At 47.7% G+C, this 19,496-nt stretch overlaps 1 protein-coding gene across 5 annotated transcripts in view; it reads left to right on the top strand.

Annotated features, from left to right (window-relative positions):
- TNRC18 (trinucleotide repeat containing 18) overlaps positions 1-19,496 on the top strand; it is a 1,341,710-nt gene that overhangs the window by 627,514 nt on the left and 694,700 nt on the right. For all 5 annotated transcript variants that reach the window (XM_075317830.1, XM_075317829.1, XM_075317828.1 and 2 more), the window contains one exon: positions 5,571-5,707. In XM_075317830.1, the coding sequence (XP_075173945.1) occupies positions 5,571-5,707 (137 nt within the window). The remainder of the gene's footprint in view (positions 1-5,570; positions 5,708-19,496) is intronic.

Here is a 19,496-nt window from a genome sequence, read left to right as displayed (position 1 = left end):
TTGTATGCGTATTTGTATTTTTTATACAATACCGGCCTGGTTTGCCGCTGATTCTTATGTGCCAGTTGCTCCACAATAAAATATCCTTGCACTGTACTCCTTGTCCTCCAGTTCTTACTCTATGCTTTGAGTGTGCTTTCACAGGTGCCATGTTTTGGTTTTCCTGTGTTTTTTTCACAATTTGGTCATCTTGTATACTAATTTATTTGAGAGGAGCATAACGTAGGGGCAGAGATCCTGATTCCAGCTATGTCACTTACTGAGCTGTTTGCTGCCATTTTGATAAAATCAGTGGCTTCTCAGCTGTAGATCTAGCAGTTATTTGAATGTAGAGCAGCGTTATAATGAGCTCATGCATCTGTTGGACTACCTGACAGCACGCCGAGTTTTCCTATAATGGTAATATCCTGCTAATTAAACTGTGATTTTATCAAAGCTGCACTTAGGCTATGTGCACACGCTGCATCTTTGTGGTGACCACAACGATGCAACCTGTGGTCACAGAAACGCAGCATGGGGCTCAAAAACGCATAAAAAAAAAACATGCGTTTTTTATGCATTTTTAAGAATGCATTTTTTTATTCGATGAGTGAAAAATAGTGATGTGCAGACCAGACTGTAAAGTCCAACCTCCACAGGTTAAAAGGCACCGAGTGCTGGGCCCAGGCCGAAATTCTCAGGGAATTCCAGGTATTGATCTGGATCCGGCACTAGGGAAATAATAAAAATAAAGTAAAAATAAAGAAAAAAATAATAAAGTGAGCACGCTATATTTACCAAGTCACCGGTGTGCCTGTAACTGCTCCCGTGGCCTCTCATTCACTTCCGGACCCGCTCATTACCTTCATAGCATGTGCACTGCTTCCCCCACCCATCGGCATCTGTGATTGGTTGCAGTCAGATATTTGCCCCCATGCTGAGTGACAGTGTGTCTGATGATTCCAATCACAGACCTGATCCATACCTCCCAACTTTGAAAGAATGGAAAGAGGGACAAAGTATGCGGCGCACAGAGCGCGCCGCGGCAAATTTTTAGGCCACACCCATGGCCACGCCTCTAACCACGCCCAGTCAGCAATGACAATCATTGTTTTAGAAACAATAATTAAAAAAATATACAGAGATTTATTTCTAAGTAGTAAATTAAAATATAAAATGCAAACTTGGCCGTGTTACATTTAAACTAGAATATTTTAGACCACAAAATTCTGTTTTAAAGCAGATCTTTCCCCTAAATCTGCCCCATGTACAAAACTGCAGACTTCATGACAGATCCGCTCTATTAGATAAAATATCTGTAATACTGTGCTTTTGGTTAATGGGAGGAATTAGTGAATACGGGCGACTTACTGTTCTGATTGTTCCAATTGTAGAGACACAGGGGTCAGTGGGTGCTCTCGTCCGCTGATCCAGTCGCCTTTAAAAAGACAGCAAGGCCCAGGGCTCATCCCAACTGAACGCCTGACATCCTTAATCCCTCCCTCTCCTCCTCAGCTGTGATCCGATCGCAGGATCAGATCATAGTGTAATGGCTCACGCTCATAGCACAGCAGGAGCCGAGGGTCATTAGCATATCGCATCACATGTGATATGCCGGTGTGACCTCAGCTTGGTATGTGCGCAGTGCGGAAAAGAACACACCCTCTGGCAGACTGGAGAAATGTAAACCCGGTGTTTGTAAAAAAAAAAAATGCATCCAAAACGCATGTGTTTTGCATGCATTTTTGGCAGTGCGTTCCCCCGTCAATTCAGCTCTGCTACATGCCCGCTGACAGCAGACACAGACAGAGTCGCGCGATGAGAATGAACTTCACCCGACTTCATTGTCACCCCGCTGCTCTGTCTGTTGCGTCCTGGTTAGCGGTCAACCTGTGAAGGACTCACCGGTGACCGCAAATCCCCTGAGTGACTGAAGTGAGCAGTGCGATCAGCGGTGCCATCACTCAAGTTACCCGCGGCCAGCTGGAGTCCTCCATCTGAGACCGCAACTCACCTGTGATGTCATCGCTGATCGTGCTGCTCACTTCAGTCACTCGGGCAACTTGCTGTAACAGTTGGAGGATCCAGCGGTGGCCGCGGGTAACCTGAGTGACGTCATCGCTGATCGTGCGGCTCACTAGAGTTGCTGCGTGGAGCTGATGGAGAGCGGTCTGGTCTGTGACCGCTCCTGTCAGCTTCATGTAGCAGAGCTGGATGCGTCGCGGAACCTCATGTGGATTACGTCAGACCTGGAGGGGTATTTGGGGATTAATAAAGTGGTGAAAGAGGGTGGGGTTTTTTGTCTTTTATTCCAAATAAAGGATTTTTTGGATGTGTGTGTTTATTTTCTTTAACTTACAGGTTAATCATGGAAGGTATCTCAGGGAGACGCCTGCCATGATTAACCTAGGACTTAGTGGCAGCTATGGGCTGCCATTAACTCCTTATTACCCCGATTGCCATCGCACCAGGTCAATTCGGGATGAGCCGGGTAGAGTCCCGGGACTGGCACATCTAATGGATTCGGCAATTCCGCGCAGCTGCTGGCTGATAGTTAGGCTGGGGGGCTCCCCATAACGTGGAGCTCCCCATCCTGAGAATTCCAGCCTTCAGCCGTGTGGCTTTACCCTGGCTGGTACCAAAATTGGGGGGGGGGACCGCACGTCATTTTTTTTTAATTATTTATTTTACTCCACAATATAGACCTGCCCACCGGCGGCTGTAATTGGTTGCAGTGAGACAGCTGTCACTCAGCGTGGGGGCGTGTCTGACTGTAACCAATCATAGGTGCTGGTGGGCGGGCAAAGCAGGGAACATGAGATGGAATAATGAGCGGCCGGCATTTTCAGAAGAGGAAAAGCCGCCGGAGCAGTGTGAACGCTATGCAGCGAGACGCCAGTGAGCTGTGAGTATGAGAGAGGGGGGGAGACAGAGAGAGAGAGAGAGAGAGAGACCGACGATAGTACAGCTAGTACACACATATATTTGAAGAAAAATTCACAAAATTCACATAAACAGACGCAAATCTGCACACAGTCATACACACATCTTACACACAGACACATTAGAGGTATTAATATGGGGAAGTCGGCAGCAGCCTTACTCACCTCCCCTGCTTGTCTTCGTCCAGCTCCTCCAGGGTATGTGGCTGTGCAGGCCGCACTGCGTGATGGCTGGGGGCAAATACAGCACAGGGGGCATAGACAGCACTGGGTGGACATATATGTTACTGGGATCACCAGGGGGTATACATATTACTGGGGGTGCATAGACATCACTGGGGGCATCCATGTTACTCGGGTGGCATACACATTACTGGGGTCAGTGGGGGGGCATACACATTACTGGGGTCCGTGGGGGGGCATACACATTACTAGGGGCATAAACATTACTGGGGTCAGTGGAGGGGGCATACACATTACTGGGGTCCGTGGGGGGGGCATACACATCACTAGGGGCATAAACATTACTGGGGTCAGTGCGGGGGCATACACATTAGTGGGGTCCGTGGGGGGGGGCATACACATCACTAGGGGCATAAACATTACTGGGGTCAGTGGGGGGGGCATACACATTACTAGGGCCTGTGGAGCCTACATACTGACAGTGGTGGGCTGTGGGGCATACATACTGGCCCTAAGGATACTTAGGGCACAGGCTGGAAGATGCTCAGGGCCCAAGCTGGCAGCACTGGAGGGTGCTGAGGGCATAAGCTGGCAGCACTGCGGGGGGGCGTTGAGGGCACAGGCTGGCAGCACTGCGGAGGGGCGCTGAGGGCACAGGCTGGCAGTACTGGGGGGGAGGGTGCTGAGCGCACAGGCTGGCAGAACTGGGGGGCACTAAGGGCACTGGATGGCAGCACTGGGGGGGCACTGAGGGCTCCTCTGGCTGCTTTCTCTGAGTCCCCTCTGTTTCTGCTTTTTCTATTGCAGGTACAGGGGGACCTGAGAAGACAAGTGCTGTACTCTCCCCTGCTCCTCCCTTCTGCACTCACTCTGCACTGTCCTCCTGCAGGCACACTGCTCCCTCCTCCTGCACTCACTCTGCACTGTCCTCCTGCAGGCACAATGCTCCCCCTCCTGCACTCACTCTGCACTGTCCTCCTGCAGGCACACTGCTCCCCCCTCTGGCACTCACTCTGCACTATCCTTCTGCACTCACTCTGCACCGTCCTCCTGCACTCACTCTGCACTGTCCTCCTGCACTCACTCTGCACTGTCCTCCTGCACTCACTCTGCACTATCCTCCTGCACTCACTCTGCACTATGCTCCTGCACTCACTCTGCACTATCCTCCTGCACTCACTCTGCACTGTCCTCCTGCACTCAACTCTGCACTGTCCTCCTGCACTCAACTCTGCACTGTCCTCCTGCACTCAACTCTGCACTGTCCTCCTGCACTCAACTCTGCACTATCCTCCTGCACTCACTCTGCACTATCCTCCTGCACTCACTCTGCACTATCCTCCTGCACTCACTCTGCACTATCCTCCTGCACTCACTCTGCACTATCCTCCTGCACTCACTCTGCACTGTCCTCCTGCACTCACTGTGCACTGTCCTCCTGCACTCACTCTGCACTGTCCTCCTGCACTCACACTGCTCTCTCCCAACTGCTGCTCTTACCTCAGTTGCAGAACAAACGAAGCAGCCGCTGTGGAGAGCCGGTCACATGTGAGAATCCTGGGCAGAAGAGGCAGGCAAAGGGGGCGTGGCCAGCATAGAGCGAGCAGCAGGAGGGGACAATGAAGACATCCCGAGGAGTGTATGTGTCCAGCATTCAGAGGGAGCGTGGACGACAGCAAAGCGGCGTGCCCAGCAGCATAGATGCCATGGAAGGCATCCAGAGAGTGTGGCAGGCATCCGGAGGGGGCGTGGTCGGCAGAGTGCGGGGGCGTGGCAGCTGCCTCTCACTACACTGCGGGATACAGAGCTTCCCGGGCGTGAGAACGGGACTGGACTATCAAATCGGGGCTGTCCCGCTGTATCCGGGACGGTTGGGAGGTATGCTGATCTGCTGCAATTTTCAGTGCAAGGACCCAACCGGTCACTGTGCTGTAATTCAGCTGGATGTCCTGAAGCACGAACTGAGGTCCGTGGGCCACCTAAACCCCCGGGCCTGGTCGCAGTGGCGACCCCTGCAACTGCGATCGTTTCGCCCCTGCTGTGACAGTTAGGCAGGGATTAGCAATATGCATCCAGAGGTTTTGGGTGCATATTGCACCTGACAGGTTCACTTTAAATCTGTGGAGATTGAAGAACTTTGGTCGCTACATGAGCTTTAATTTTATTTACATAATGCTGTGAATTCATCAGCTATGATAGAGAAGGGGACTAACCTAGCTATTGAAATGAACAGTTAACCAGCAGTCTTCACACACAACTCTGCATGCAGACACATGCCTCAAGATGTAGATGGAGGCAGCATTTAGCCATAGAATATGTTTGAAGGTTCTATAACTTCAAATTTAAGGGCTTTTTTTGACAAATGTTCTTCATACAAACCCGCTGTTAATATATAGCTTTATTATTTCTATTTAAATCAGCTCAGTGTTATTAAATTTGAAACAAAAGCATTTTTTCTTTGTGCAGCACCTTTCCATTGCATCTGCAATTGAAGACATGGACACCATCGAACTTGACTGTAGGGTGAGACTGGCAGAACTGCAGAGACGATACAAGGAAAAGCAAAGGGAATTGTCAAAGCTACAGAGGAGAAAGGACTCTGAGTAAGTGACTTTTTTATGTAGACTACCGTACTACACCTGCAGTGGGATGAAATGTGCAGGGTTTTCAGCATTATTTTAGAACAGAATGTAATACTGCTTGTTTACATTCTTGGTTGCTGTTTGTATCCTCTGGAAAATGTACCTAGGATGCTTACCTTAAATTCTTTCCTTTTTGAATCATAGGTAACACCTGTAATAAAAAGATATTTTCAATTACCTAAGACTAGTAATTATAATAGACCAATGCTTACTGTCAGGATTGATATACATGGCATGTCTGACTTGTTTGATAGTAAATGGTCCAACCAATTCCCAAAATTTATTCAAATTGGCCATATTGATGAAGTAATTCTTCATTGTATAATGAATTGGCTGCAAGCCACTCAAGATTCCTAAATATTAGAAAGTTAATGTATATACTGATGGAACAAGAACTGTGTTATATAGCATTTGATGGGGCATGCCGTATTTTTATTGCTTTGCAGACTATCTCCATATTACCTCTCTATGTCCTACATTATTTCATAAATCATTAGTACACATGCCCACATGCCAATAACCTACTTTGTAATATATCTTATCAGAGAAATCTGCTTCTTTCTCCTTCTGGACTGATCCTTTTCAAAATTCTCAATGCACATGTATAATCTGTATTCAGTGAAGACTTTCCAATTACTGAGATAAGAGATGGCAGTTGCTACAGGCAGAACGGAGCCAAGACAGAGCCATGAGCGTAGTGACCCATGACTCTCCTTTGCAGGGCAACCAAGGGGTTAATTTTTGTTACAGGGAAAGAGCGGGCTTTTCTGTGAGGTCATTAGTTCAAGGTGTGGGTATATAGGGCCAGCGGAGGGAAAAGGGGTGGGACTATTATATATACATATGTCCAGGGAGGGGGGGGTTGTCACCACTTCGGCGCGAGGTACCTATAGAGAAAGGTTCCCGTGTCCCCTTACCTGATCTCCCCCTGACCTGATGGCGACAGTTTCTGAGATCCTAGAGCAGCTTCGTGCTGCTGCTGGCGGCGCGGATGGAGCGGCGGTCAGGACGGCGATCCGGAAGATCCTGGGAGGTCCGGAAGCGGCTTCTGATGCTGACCCCCCCTCTGCCCTGGAGTGTGCGCAGGGCGAGGGAACCGGAGCGGTTCTCACCTGATGCAGCTCCTGGTCCTCAGCGGCGCCTAGGAGCCCCTCCAGGGACCCTCCTCGCATGAAGACTCCAGCTGTGTCTGCCCACAGGAGTAGGCGAGGGAGGAATCCTTCTCGGTAGTCAGGACCTGCGGCGGTGGGCAGTTCTTCCAGGGGTCAGGTGACCGGCTCAGCTGCCTCTACTGCTCAGAGCTACAACAAAATGGCAGCGGTCATTCCTGGCGATGCTCCTATCGCGGGGACTTCTAGACAACGTGGAGATGTGAGTGCTGCAGGGCCCCTGGGGCCTGAAGTCCGGAGGACATCCTTTCCAGGAACCTCGTCTGTGGTGTCAGTGCAGGGTTCATTTTCCAAGAGGACAGCACGTTCCGGACCGGAGTCGTCTGCCAGGAGTGGGTCACCGCAGCTGAGGATGTCATCGCCAGAGAGGAGGTCGCGATCCAGGCACAGGTTACCTTCAGGAAGGAGGAGATAGTTGCCATCAGAGAGGTCAGCGCCGCGGAGAAATTCTCCAGTACGGCAGGGGCCTGCATCTGGGAGAAGGTCGCCTTCTCAGTCGAGGTCGCGTTCCAGGAGGAGGTCGCCTTCACGTACACGGTCGGCATCGGGGACTTGTCAGTCTGCATCCCAACATCCGGTCCGCTCCCTGGTTGTCTGACCAATTTCGAGCACGGCGGGCTCCCAGGTCCCCCCTGGTCGAGCTGCCGAAGCGGCTTTAGTGCTGGGCCATTCAGGAGGTGATCGTCATCTGGAGTCAGAAGTTTCGGCTGGTGGGTCTCATGTACCGACGCAGCTTGGTGAGTATGCCTCTGTTTTGTACGTCCTCACCTAGTTTAGTTTCCCCGGGGACAAGTGTTAGTCAGGCATAGGGTGTCATGGGGGGTCGCGGGGCAGAGCGCGGCGGGGTTCGATATCTGTAGCCTCAGCAATGTGCTGGGGGGTGTGCGGGATTTGTTAGAGCAGCTGGATAGGGCGAGTCGGGGGGTGGTCGGGTCTCCCATTCCGGCGTGGGTACCAAGTTCTGTTGTTCCGATAGAGAGCCAGGTGGTTTCTGGGGATGGAATGGCGGCACCAGATGGAGAAGGATAAGGAAGGGGACAGGATCATTTTGGATGATAGGCCCAGAGGTGAGGTGTAAGTTTGCTTTGAAACCCCTCTGGGGGCGCATTTGAAGAAGGAAGTGAAAGAAAAGATTTGGAATGATGAATGTGTGGAGATCTTTTCCCTCCTTCCTTTGGAGAAGTTTAATTTGGATAAGAAGAAAAAGGATGATAGCAAGAAGGAGGAGGAAGAAAAGCGGAGGTGGCGGCTGATCCCTCAGACGTTTGCTATATGGCTGCAGGCTTTTGCGATTCTAGCTAGTGTTATTGGCGAAAAGGCGCCGGATAATTGTTCTGGGCTTTTCTGCTCTATGGATTCTATAGCGGAGGCTCATAGGATTTATGGCGGTCAGACTTGGTTGCGGTACGATGAGCAATTCAGGCAGCTGAAAGCCATGCGGCCCAGTATCCGATGGGATCAAAGACATTGGGCTAAGGTTTAAAGTCATGGCACCAGCCCATTATGGTCAGCCCTTTCATGGGGGGGCCAGGTCGGTCGGTCAACATGCTGTTGGGGAAGCGGGAACCCAGGGAGAGAGTGATGGAGTGAAGGCAGGGGTGCGCTGGCAATTTAATGACAGTCAGTTCAAGTTTGGAAGCTACTGCAAGTTTAAGCATCAGTGTTCCCGATGTGGAGGTTCCTCCCACGGACAGGCTTGTTTGTGGAGGTTCCTCCCACGGAGCGGCTCGTTGCTTTAAGAAGGGAAGGCCTAAGTCAGGGGGAGACCCTGGAAAAGGGGAGGGGGGAGTCCGGTTAGGCTTCGTGAGATGGCCCCATATCTAAATAGATAACCTAAGCGGGATAAGTCAGTGTTATTGGAGGACGGTTTTCGTGTTGGTTTTAGGATTCCCTTCCCTCCTCATGTTGTTCTGTTTCAGTTAAAGAATCTGTTGTCAGCGCGTCAACACTCGGAGGTGGTAACTAAAAAGCTCCTTGGTGAGGTTGCTTGTGGTCGGATGGCAGGTCCGTTTACATCCCCCCTCATCCCGGATTTGGTTATATCGTCGCTAGGGGTTGTCCCAAAGATGGAGCCGAACAAATTTCAGCTTATTAAGCATTTGTCGTTCCCCAAGGGTTTGTCTGTGAATGATGGTATTGACCCGGAACTCTGTTCTGTAGTGCATACCTTGTTTGACGCAGCCAGTTAGCTGAGTTCGGAGATGTGGTAAAGGAGCATTGTTAGCGAAAACGGATATCGAATCGGCATTTCGTTTGTTGCCTGTACACCAAGAGAGTATGCATCTGTTGGGTTGTTTTTGGGACGGTTCCTATTTTGTCGATCATTGTTTGCCAATGGGGTGTTCTATCTCATGCGCTTATTTTGAAGCGTTTAGTTCTTTCTTAGAATGGGCAGTGTGTGACGTGGCTCAGCTCTCGTCGGTGATTCACTATCTCAACGATTTTTTGTTCATTGGGCCTGCCGAGTGGGCATTTTGTTAGACATTGTTGAGGACCATGGAATGGTTGTCAGGCCAGTTCGGGGTTCCCTTGGCTCAGGACAAGACGGAAAGCCCGTGTACTTCTCTCAATTTTTTGGGTATCACTATTGATACTGAGATTATGGAGTCCAGGCTGCCAGTGGAAAAAATCTCAGCTTTGCGCGCGGAGGTGAGTTCTGCCGGCCACCTTAAAAAAAACACAGGAGAGACCTTCAGTCTTTGTTGGGCAAGCTGAATTTTGCTTGTCGTATCATGCCCATGGACCGGGTTTTTTCACGTAGGTTGGCGAGGACCAGGGCGCATTCTTCCAGGCATTACATAAGGCTGACTCGGGACCTTAGGGAGGATTTTGCAGTTAAGGGAAGTTTTTGGGAAAAGTACAATGGCCGGTTGCTAATGATTGCTGAAGTCGTGGATGATTTTGATTGTGAGCTCTTCACAGACGCAGCAGGTGGTACGGGCTTCAGAGCTTACTTCTGAGGTAGATGGTGTGTGGGAGAGTGGCCGAAGTCATGGCATGAACAGGGTTTACGCGAACTTTCACATTGTTGGAGCTATTTCCAATTGTGGTAGTGATGTCTATTTGGGGAGAGCACTATAGCAACAGAAAAATCAGTTTTCACTGTGATAACATGTCGGTTGTCATGGCAATTAACAACTTCTCTGCGGGGCATGGCGGCAGGTATTGATCAATTTTCACCGGTTTGCTCGGTTAGATCGCCCCCCCTGACGTGCTGGTGTTGCATGTCGGAGGAAATTATTTGGGGGCCCGCCTCTGCCGGGAGTTGATCAGGGAAATCCAGCACGATCTGCTTCACCTTTGGTCAATTTGCCCTAAACTGAGGGTGGTTTGGTCGGACATTGTTCCCAGGAAGGTATGGCGGGGGGCTCGGTCACTGGAGAGCATCGACAAGACCAGAATAAAGGTCAACAGGGTGGTTGGGAACTTTGTGGCCAGGAATCGAGGAGTTGTGGTTCGGCTCAGGGACTTGGAGTCGGGGGAGGGGAATTTTTGGCTACCAGATGGCATGCATGGATTTGCATGCATTTGATTGCCATGGGTATTGATTTTTGGGCCTTGAGCATTCAGGAAGGAGTGGAGCGGGCACTGGTTTTGGTGGGGGTGACTCGAATTATGAGGTGTCAGGTAATGCTCATGGTGGCGGGGGCGAGGGGGGTTCTTGGAGTCAGTTCAAATGTCGGGGTGGGGGGTGGTACATCGGATAGATGGGGACCACCCCCCTCATTTATTCTAGTATGGTAATTGCCTGGCGGACTTGGGGGGCTCTCCAGGGGTGGAGTCTCCTGAGAGTTGGTTAGGGACAAGGTTTTCCGGCAAAGGTGTTGCCCCCGAGCTTGTGGTCGCGGCTGGGGGCAAATACGCCGGATGGTTTGTTAACAATATTTGGTGTCCGTCAGGTTTTGGGGCTCCAAGAACCGCCCTTGCATTTGTTTATAAATGGTCATTTATTTGTTTCTATTGTTTGTTAATAAACCGGGCCAATTTGGCCATTTTATCCAAATAATGGTGTCATGTGTTTATTAACGGTTGGGAAAAAGGGGGTTTTAGTTTTGAGGGCTTACTGAGCCGATGGGGGAAGCCTCTGCAGTAGGGCAGTCATGACAATTTTCAATTGAAGACGAATAGGAGCCAGTGGCAGTGCTCCTCCTTCTCCCTCTTCCCCCCTTTCTACATGGAGTCTTCTAAAAGAAAAAACTAAACACCTGTTAGGCTATGTGCCCACGCTGCAGAAAATTTGCTGAATTTGCCGCGATTTTTCCGCGTAAATTTCGCGGATTTTTCAAAAATCCGCAGTACAACAAGTCCCCAGCCATTTCTATGGCATTTGGGGAGTGCTGTGCCCATGCTGCGTTTTTTTTCCGCAGCGGAAATAATGCGGATTTCCCTGAGGAAAAATCTGCAGTATGTGAATTATTCCTGCGGATTTCTCCACAGGGTCCCATACTTACCTGCCTTGATAGCAGACAGAGGAGGAGCACAGTGGAGCCAGGAGCAGGAAGGAGGAGGTGGGCGGGGCCTGCACGAGCTCCGTTCATGTGACAGCTGGAGCTAGTGCAGGCCCGCCCACCTTCTCCGGCAATGTGCAGACAGACACGGCCGGAGAGTGAAGTGCTGCGTTTTGGAGGTAAGTATGAAACCCCGATCACTGCAGCACTTGTTCTGCATTGAGGATGCAGTGCCAAAGCCATGGTACTGTATCCTCAATGCAGAATGCCCACAGTATATCCGCAATACAACTGCAGCATGTAAACAGACAAAGTTGTGCTGCGGTTTTCTGGGAGCTCCTGCGGAATATCTTGCGGATATATCCGCAGGACACTTTCTCCGTGGGCACATAGCCTTAGGCTATGTGCGCATGTTGCGTTTTTTTCTGACCACAAAGATGCAGCGTTTTTGGCCTAAAAAAACCGCTCAAACGCACCCACGGGAAAAATGCATAAAAAAAAAACGTCAATTTTTGCGCGTTTTTATGCGTTTTTTATGTGTTTTGATGCATTTTTTTGCTGCTTTTTTGTCCAATGCATTCAATGGGTGAAAATCGCAGTGAAAACGCAAAAAGAATTGACATGCTGTGTCTTTGTGGTCACCACAAAGATGCAGCCAAAGAAAACTGCACTGTGCGGACAGCCAAAAGAAAATCTCTTAGACTTTGCTGGGGAAGAAAATTCATGCAGTTTTGAGACCAAAACTGCACCTAAAAAACGTGCAAAAACATGGCAAAAAATGCAGCGTGCGCACATAGCCTTAAGATCTTATCTCAGTAATATAAAAATCTGCCTTCATTGAAGACAGATTTTACCCAGTGATTGATAATTTTGAGAATAAAAGATCAGTCTAGTAGGAGAAAGAAGCAGATTTGTTTGATAAGATATATTACAAAGTTGCTTATTTTCATGTGTACTATTAATTTATTAAATAAAACTTAAAATGGCGGTCACACTTTAACCCCTTCATGTCCTTGGATTTATAGATACGTCCAAGGTCGTCCCCTTCCCCCCCCCCCCCTTCCCGGTTACTGCGGACTCTGGTGGCAAGCCCGCGGTAATCCCTGCACATGTCTGCTGACCCAATCACCAGCTTCTAAGCTCGGGTGGATCAGAAATATGATAGCGCCATTTAAAGGGCCACGACCGGAATCACGCTGTTCCCCACCATCATCAGCAGCCCCATGATGCAATCACGGGGTGCCATGATGTTTCCATGGTAGCGCGAGGTCAGCTAATGACTCCTGACGCTACCATGACTCACTTCCTGTGAGAGCCAGAGAAGCACCAGCGCTCAGAGGAACGCTGCATTTCTGCTGATCAGAGCAATGCTGCAGCATTGGAATGATGAGAACAAATGATTGGATACTGCAGTGATAAGGTCCCCTAGGGGGACTAGTAAAATTAATTAAAAAAATAAAGTTTTCAAAAAATAAAGAAAAAAAATCCTAAAAGTTCAACTCACCTTCCTTTAGCCCCATTGAAAATAAAACAATAAAAACACACATTTGGTGTCGCTGCTTTCAGAAATGCCCGATCTATGAAAATATAAAATCAGTTAATCTGATTTGTACATGGTGTAGCGAGAAGAAATTTCAAAATGCTAAAATTACGGGGTTTTTGGTCCCCGCAACATTGCATTAAAAATAAGCTGTTACTGAGACCAAGATCCCGAAAAATGAGAACGCTACTAGTCATATAGTGAACGTGGCAAATTAAACTTACACTTTTTTTGCAATTTCAACGGAGTTGGAATTGTTTCCCATCTTCCAGTACACTATACGGCAAAACTAATGGATTTATTCAAATATACAACCCATCCTGTAAAAAACAAGCCCTCATATGGCTTTATTGACATCAAAATAAAAAAGTTACAGCTCTCTGAAGAAGGGGAACAAAACTAAATACGAAAAATCGCCAGGGGGTGAAGGACCCATTGAAGCTGCTTTACAACGTGAAGGCTAATTGGAACCTTTATATGACCATGTGAATATGGCCTTAAAGTGTAATTGTCAGTTTAATTAATAACTTTATCGTAAATGTGAAAGCAAAAAAACTTCTCATATCGAATTACAGAAATCTGCTTTTTTCCTCTTCCTGAATTTTTCCTTTATTCTCAAAATTCTCAATTAATGGGTAAAATTTGTCTTCAGTGAATTGTCCTATTACTGTGATAGGAGATGACAGTTGATGCTCAAAGTTCTATGGAAAACTATAAGGCTATGTTCACACAGGGAGTTTTTGGTGTGTCTTTTTCCTAACCAAAACCTGATCTTGTGGCAGAAGTCTCCTGAGGGTTTTCTGCGTTTTTAGTATGTGTTTTGGCAAGACTTTTGGGGCGGTTTTTATGACATTTTTTAGTGCGTTTTTTTGTACTTCCGTGATGGCCTGACCAAGTTCACTCCCGCAGGGGTTAAAAAATACACGAGTACCGGGCCTGGGCTAAGATTGATCCGGATCCGGCACTCGGGTAATAAAAAAAAAATATACAAGCGCGCTATACTGTACCAGTCTCCGGTGTGGCTCTACCTGCTCCTGCTTCCCTTCTTCTACTTCTGGGTCCACTCATTAGCATCATGCATATTCATTGCTTTCCCCGCCCACCAGCACCTGTGATTGGTTGCTGTCAGATGTGCCCCCAGACTGTGTGACAGCATCTGACTGCAACCAATCACAGGCTCTGTCTCCGTTTCTATTGTACAGTAAAAAATAAATATAAATGATCATGAGTTCCCCCATATTATGATACCCAGCACAGATAAAGCCCACGACTACAAGCAGCAGCCCCCAGCTGTGTGCTTATCTTGGCTGTGTATCAAAATAAGAGGAACCACATGCTTTTTTTTTTTCTTAATTATTTAAATAAAAAAAAAGTGTGCAGTCCTTCCCCAATTTTAATACCAAGTCAAGATAAAGCCGACAGCTGGGGGCTGATATTTCAGGCTGGGGAGACCCACATTTTATATACCATAGATGTGAAAATCCCAGCACTTTACCCGTTTCTTCCCGATTGCCTTGGTGCGGTGGCAGTCAGGGTAATAAGGGGATAATGTCAGCCCACGGCTGCCACTAAGCCCTAGATTAGTAATAGCAGGCGTCTATTCTATGAGACACCGCCCATTACTAATCTGTAAGTGAAAAGAAATAAACACAAAAAACGAAAAAATCCTTTATTTGAAATAAAATACAAATCCCCTCTTTCACCACTTTATTAACCCCTCCAAATACCCCTGCAGGCCCAACAATCCACACAAGGTCCCACGACGATTCTAGCTCTCCTACATCTGAAGCCCACAGCGAGCGCCATAGAACTTGACTGCCCGCTGTAAGGTTCAGGAGTGAGCTGCGCAATGAGCGGTGACGTCACTCAGGCTATTTGTGTCATCTGATTGTCACTACTGATTGCAGCTCATTCTCTGCCTGAATCTCACAGCAGGCAGTCATGTTCCATGTGACTTCAAATATGTAGCAGAGGTGGAATTGTCGTGGGACCTCATGTTAATTACGTCAGACGTGCAGGGTTTTGCGGTAGTTAATAAAGTGATGAAAGAGATTTTTTTTTTGTTTTATTTCAACTAAAGGATTTTTTTGGCATTTGTGCTGCTATTTTTAGGCAGGGGGGCGCCAATAGACGCAGGGGGGCGCCAATAGACATGGATCTCCCCAGCCTTAGAATACCAGCCCCCAGCTGTAGGGTTTTATCTTGGCTGGGTATCAAAATTGGGGGATCTGCACACTGGTTGTTTTTTGATTAATTATTTTGATACACAGCCAAAATAAGCTCACGACTGGGGGCTGCAGCCTGTAGCCGTATTCTTTATCTGTGCTGGGTATCATAATATGGGGGGACCCTGCGCCAATTTTTTTATTGATTTATTTTTACTGTATGATAGACCTGCAGACAGTGCCTGTGATTGCTTGCAGTCAGACACGTTGTCACACAGGCTGGGGGTGCATCTGACTGCAACCAATCACAGTCGCCGGTGGGCGGGGAAAGGAGTGAATATGCAATGAAAGTGATGAGTGGCCCTCGAAGTGAAGGAGTTACCGTGAGATCGTACAGGTGCGCCTGTGAGTCAGCAAGTATAGCGCCTGCGCCAATCCCCCTATCCTTTCCACCACCATTTTTAAGTGCTGGATTCTGGTCCACTTCGACTTATCTGGGGACCAGAATCTAGCCAGATGTCCTGGATTAATTCCAGGATTGAATTCGGATTTTTTATTAACCCGGTTAGACCCACCAATTCTTGGTATCTGTAAGTCCACCCATCACAATGATGAAAAACCAAGACAAAACTGCTGAAAAGAATTGACATATTTATTCTTTTAATAATGCTGTGAAAACCAAGGCGGTTCACAAAACCATCAGGAAAACAGGTATTTTGTGTGTGTGTGTGTGTGTGTGTGTGTGTGTGCGTGTGTGTGTGTGTGTGCGTGCGTGCATGAGATTTCTGTAATCTCATAGGCTTTACTTGGACTGTGAATGCAGAGTTTTATTAGCATGAATTTGCATAAAATGAAGGCAAAAACTAAGGCCCTCCATCATCTGTCAGGGATCCTGGTGCGGCATCTTTGGAGGATGCTACTGTTACACTGTTAGAGGCTTTCAGAATTCACACACTCTGCATATTATCCCTTTGTGGACCCCTAAAGGGAAATCTTTTCTTCTTGCAGAGACCTGACAAAACCACTCTGGCAGTCAATGCGGAGTCTTATAGCTGCAATGCTCCTCTGGGAAATATTCAAATTGTCTCTTCAGGGAGGTCACCTAGTGTCACCTATTAGAAGTAGCATTCCTAAAAGTCAAAAGTGGCCCTTTAGCCAGCCTTTTCATATGACTTAGGATATATACCAGATCAGAGCCTCAATTTGCAGACACTGTGTTTCAGGATGGTTGTCCCTCGTCAGTACAAAGTTTGATATCTGATCTGGCTATATGAGAAGCTATAGTGGGGTCTAAGGGGAAATCTTTTCTCCTTGTGGAGACCTGACAAACCACTCTGGCTGTCAGTGAAGAGTCTTATAGCTGCAATGCTACTCTGGGAAATATTCAAATTGTCTCCTCATTGAGACAAGTTAACCAGCCAGTGCATCTAGGTAACACAACAATAATAAACTAGCCTGGCTCTCTACCATCATCTGCTGGTCAAAGCAGATTACAACCGGTCCTAGACTTCTACCAACAGTAGATCACTATCAGGCATGAAATGCCTGTGGCCCGCAGCTGTCATTACCGTATAAAGAAGATACTCAAACCAGCATTTTTGGTAAATAAAAGGCAGAGGCAAATCCAGCGGTGTTCCTCAATGACCAGAAGATGTAAGTAAAATCATATAGTCTTTATTGGAAAAATATTAAAAATCCAGCCAGAGTAGCAGTGACAAAATGGGAGATTAGTCAGAGACTAGTTTCGGGATACAAGCCTTTGTCCTGTCCGAATAGCATTGCTCTCCAAGACGGCATACTAATGAGCCTCACTGCGTTTAGCATAATTAATTCTATTACGCAATTAGTATAGGGTGTATATCACTAAATTTGCTGGGGTTAAAAATAAAAAACAAAAAGAGAACTATATATATTTTTATAGTTCTCTCCTTTTTGTTTTTTTTTAACCCCAGCAAATTTAGTGATATACACCTTATACTAATTGCGTAATAGAATTAATTATGCTAAACGCAGTGGGGCTCATTAGTATGCCGTCTTAGGCCCCCTTCACACGTCCGTGTCTCCGGTACGTGTTAGGTCCGTTTCCGTATTTACCGTAGACACGGACACACGTACTCCAGTGTTATTAAATGTATGGAGTTACACGTGCGTTTTTCCATAAGGTGCGTGTGTCCGTCTGCGTGATACGTTTGTTTGTCCGTAAAACACAGATGCATGTCCGTTTTCTGCACGGAACATGCACACACACCCAATAAAAGTCTATGGGTCCGTGAGCACACGTACGTGACACGAATGCATCTCCGTATGGTCCGTGTACGTTTTGTGCTTTTTTGAAGTGATGTCGGTCAATCTTTTTTTTCTGTGTATGTTAGTTAATCTCCCTCAGTCCGTCGGTCGGTCTCTCTCTCTTGTCTGTCCCTCTCTGTCTGTTGGTCAGTCTCCCCATCTCTCATACTCACCGTTCCCCGATCACAAACGTGGCGCTGCACAGCTGTTAAAAAAAACTCCGGCAGCTTTTACTATTTTAAAAACGCCGGCCGTTCAGTATTCAATTTCTTATTCCCTGCTTTCCCCGCCCACCGGCGCCTATGATTGGTTGCAGTGAGACACGCCCCCACGCTGAGTGACAGCTGTCTCACTGCAACCAATCACAGCCACCAGTGGGCGTGTCAATATCGAGCAGTAAAAAAAAAAAAAAAATTAAAAAACACTGACGTGCGGTCTCCCCCAATTTTGATACCAGCCAGAATAAAGCCAAACGGCTGAAGGCTGGTATTCTCAGGATGGGGAGCTCCATGTTATGGGGAGTCCCCAGCCTAACAATATCAGCCAGCAGCCGCCCGGAATTGCCGCATCCATTAGATGCGACAGTCCCGGGACTGTACCCGGCTCATCCCGATTTGCCCTGGTGCGTTGGCAATTGGGGTAATAAGGAGTTAATGGCAGCAGCCCATAGCTGCCACTAAGTCCAAGATTAATCATGACAGGCGTCTCCCCGAGATACCTTCCATGATTACACCTGTAAGTTAAAGAAAATAAGCACACACAACGAAAAATTATTTATTTTAAATAATAAACAAAAAAAAACACCCTCATTCACCACTTTATTAAGCCCCGAAAACCCCTCCAGCTCCAGCGTAATCCACGGAGGTCCCGCGACGCTCTCAGCTCTACTAAATGAAGGTGACAGGAGCTGCAGTAGAACACCGCCGCTCCTGTCAGCTCCACACAGCAAGTGAGGTGAGTAGCGCGATCAGCGATGATGTCACTCAGGTTACTCGCGGCCACCGCTGGATCCTCCAACTGTGACAGCAAGTCGCCCGAGTGACAGCGATGAAGTCACAGGCAAGTTGCAGTCTTGGGTGGAGGACTCCAGCTAGCCGCGGGTAACCTGAGTGACGGCAGCGTTAATTACGCTGCTAACTTCAGTCACTCAGGGGATTAGCGGTCACTGGTGAGTCCTTCACGGGTGACCGTTAATCAGTACACGACACAGACAGAGCCGCGGGATGACAATGAAGTCAGGTGAAGTTCACCCGAGTTCATTCTCCTCGCGCGACGCTGTCTGTCAGCGGGTATGTATCAACGTATTGTGCATCACACATGGAACATTTCACACGGACAACACAGGGACATTACACTTACGTATCTCACGCACACACGGGCATACCACTCGCACACACAGCTAGCATACACAATCACACGGATGTCACACGTACCAGAAAAACGGACAAAAAAAACGTAACACAGACCCGAAAAATGGCACGTAAGACACGCACGTGTTTTTCACGGGCGTGTGAAGGGGCTTTAGAGAGCAATGCTATTCAGACAGGATGAAGGCTTGTATGCCGAAACTAGTCTCCCGAGACTAATCTCCCATTTTGTCACTGCTACTCTGGCTGGATTTTTAATATTTTTCCAATAAAGACTATATGATTTTACTTACATCTTCTGGTCATTGAGGAACACCGCTGGATTTGCCTCTGCCTTTTTCTACTTGCTATGTGCGCACAGTGCGTTTTTGCGTGTTTTTCAGGTGTGTTTTTGTTCAGAAAACTGCATCACTTTGCTTCACTAGCAAAGTCTGAGTTTTAATTTTTGCTGTCTGCACACAGCGTTTTTTTTTTTTTTTTGCTGCGTTTTTGTGGTGCCCACAAAAACACATCATGTCAATTGTTTTTGCGTTTTTTCACTGTGTTTTCCACCCATTCAGCTCAATGAGATGTTCAAAAATGCAATGAAAAACGCAAATTGCAAATATAGCTGCGTTTTGGTGCATTTCTATGACTAAAAACGTAGCTATAAACGCAAGGTGTGGGTAGTACAGTGACGTGTACATAAAGAGGATTCCTTCTGTTAGTAAACACAGAAGCGTGAATCCTCCCGGTACCGCCACCGTTGCTTCCGCCTCCCGTCCGGCGCCATGTC

The sequence above is a fragment of the Anomaloglossus baeobatrachus genome, chromosome 7 (genome assembly GCF_048569485.1).
Source record: "Anomaloglossus baeobatrachus isolate aAnoBae1 chromosome 7, aAnoBae1.hap1, whole genome shotgun sequence".
In the NCBI taxonomy this organism is placed as follows: domain Eukaryota; kingdom Metazoa; phylum Chordata; class Amphibia; order Anura; family Aromobatidae; genus Anomaloglossus; species Anomaloglossus baeobatrachus.
Note: the sequence above shows the minus strand (reverse complement) of the source record. Positions and strands in the feature narration are given on the sequence as shown.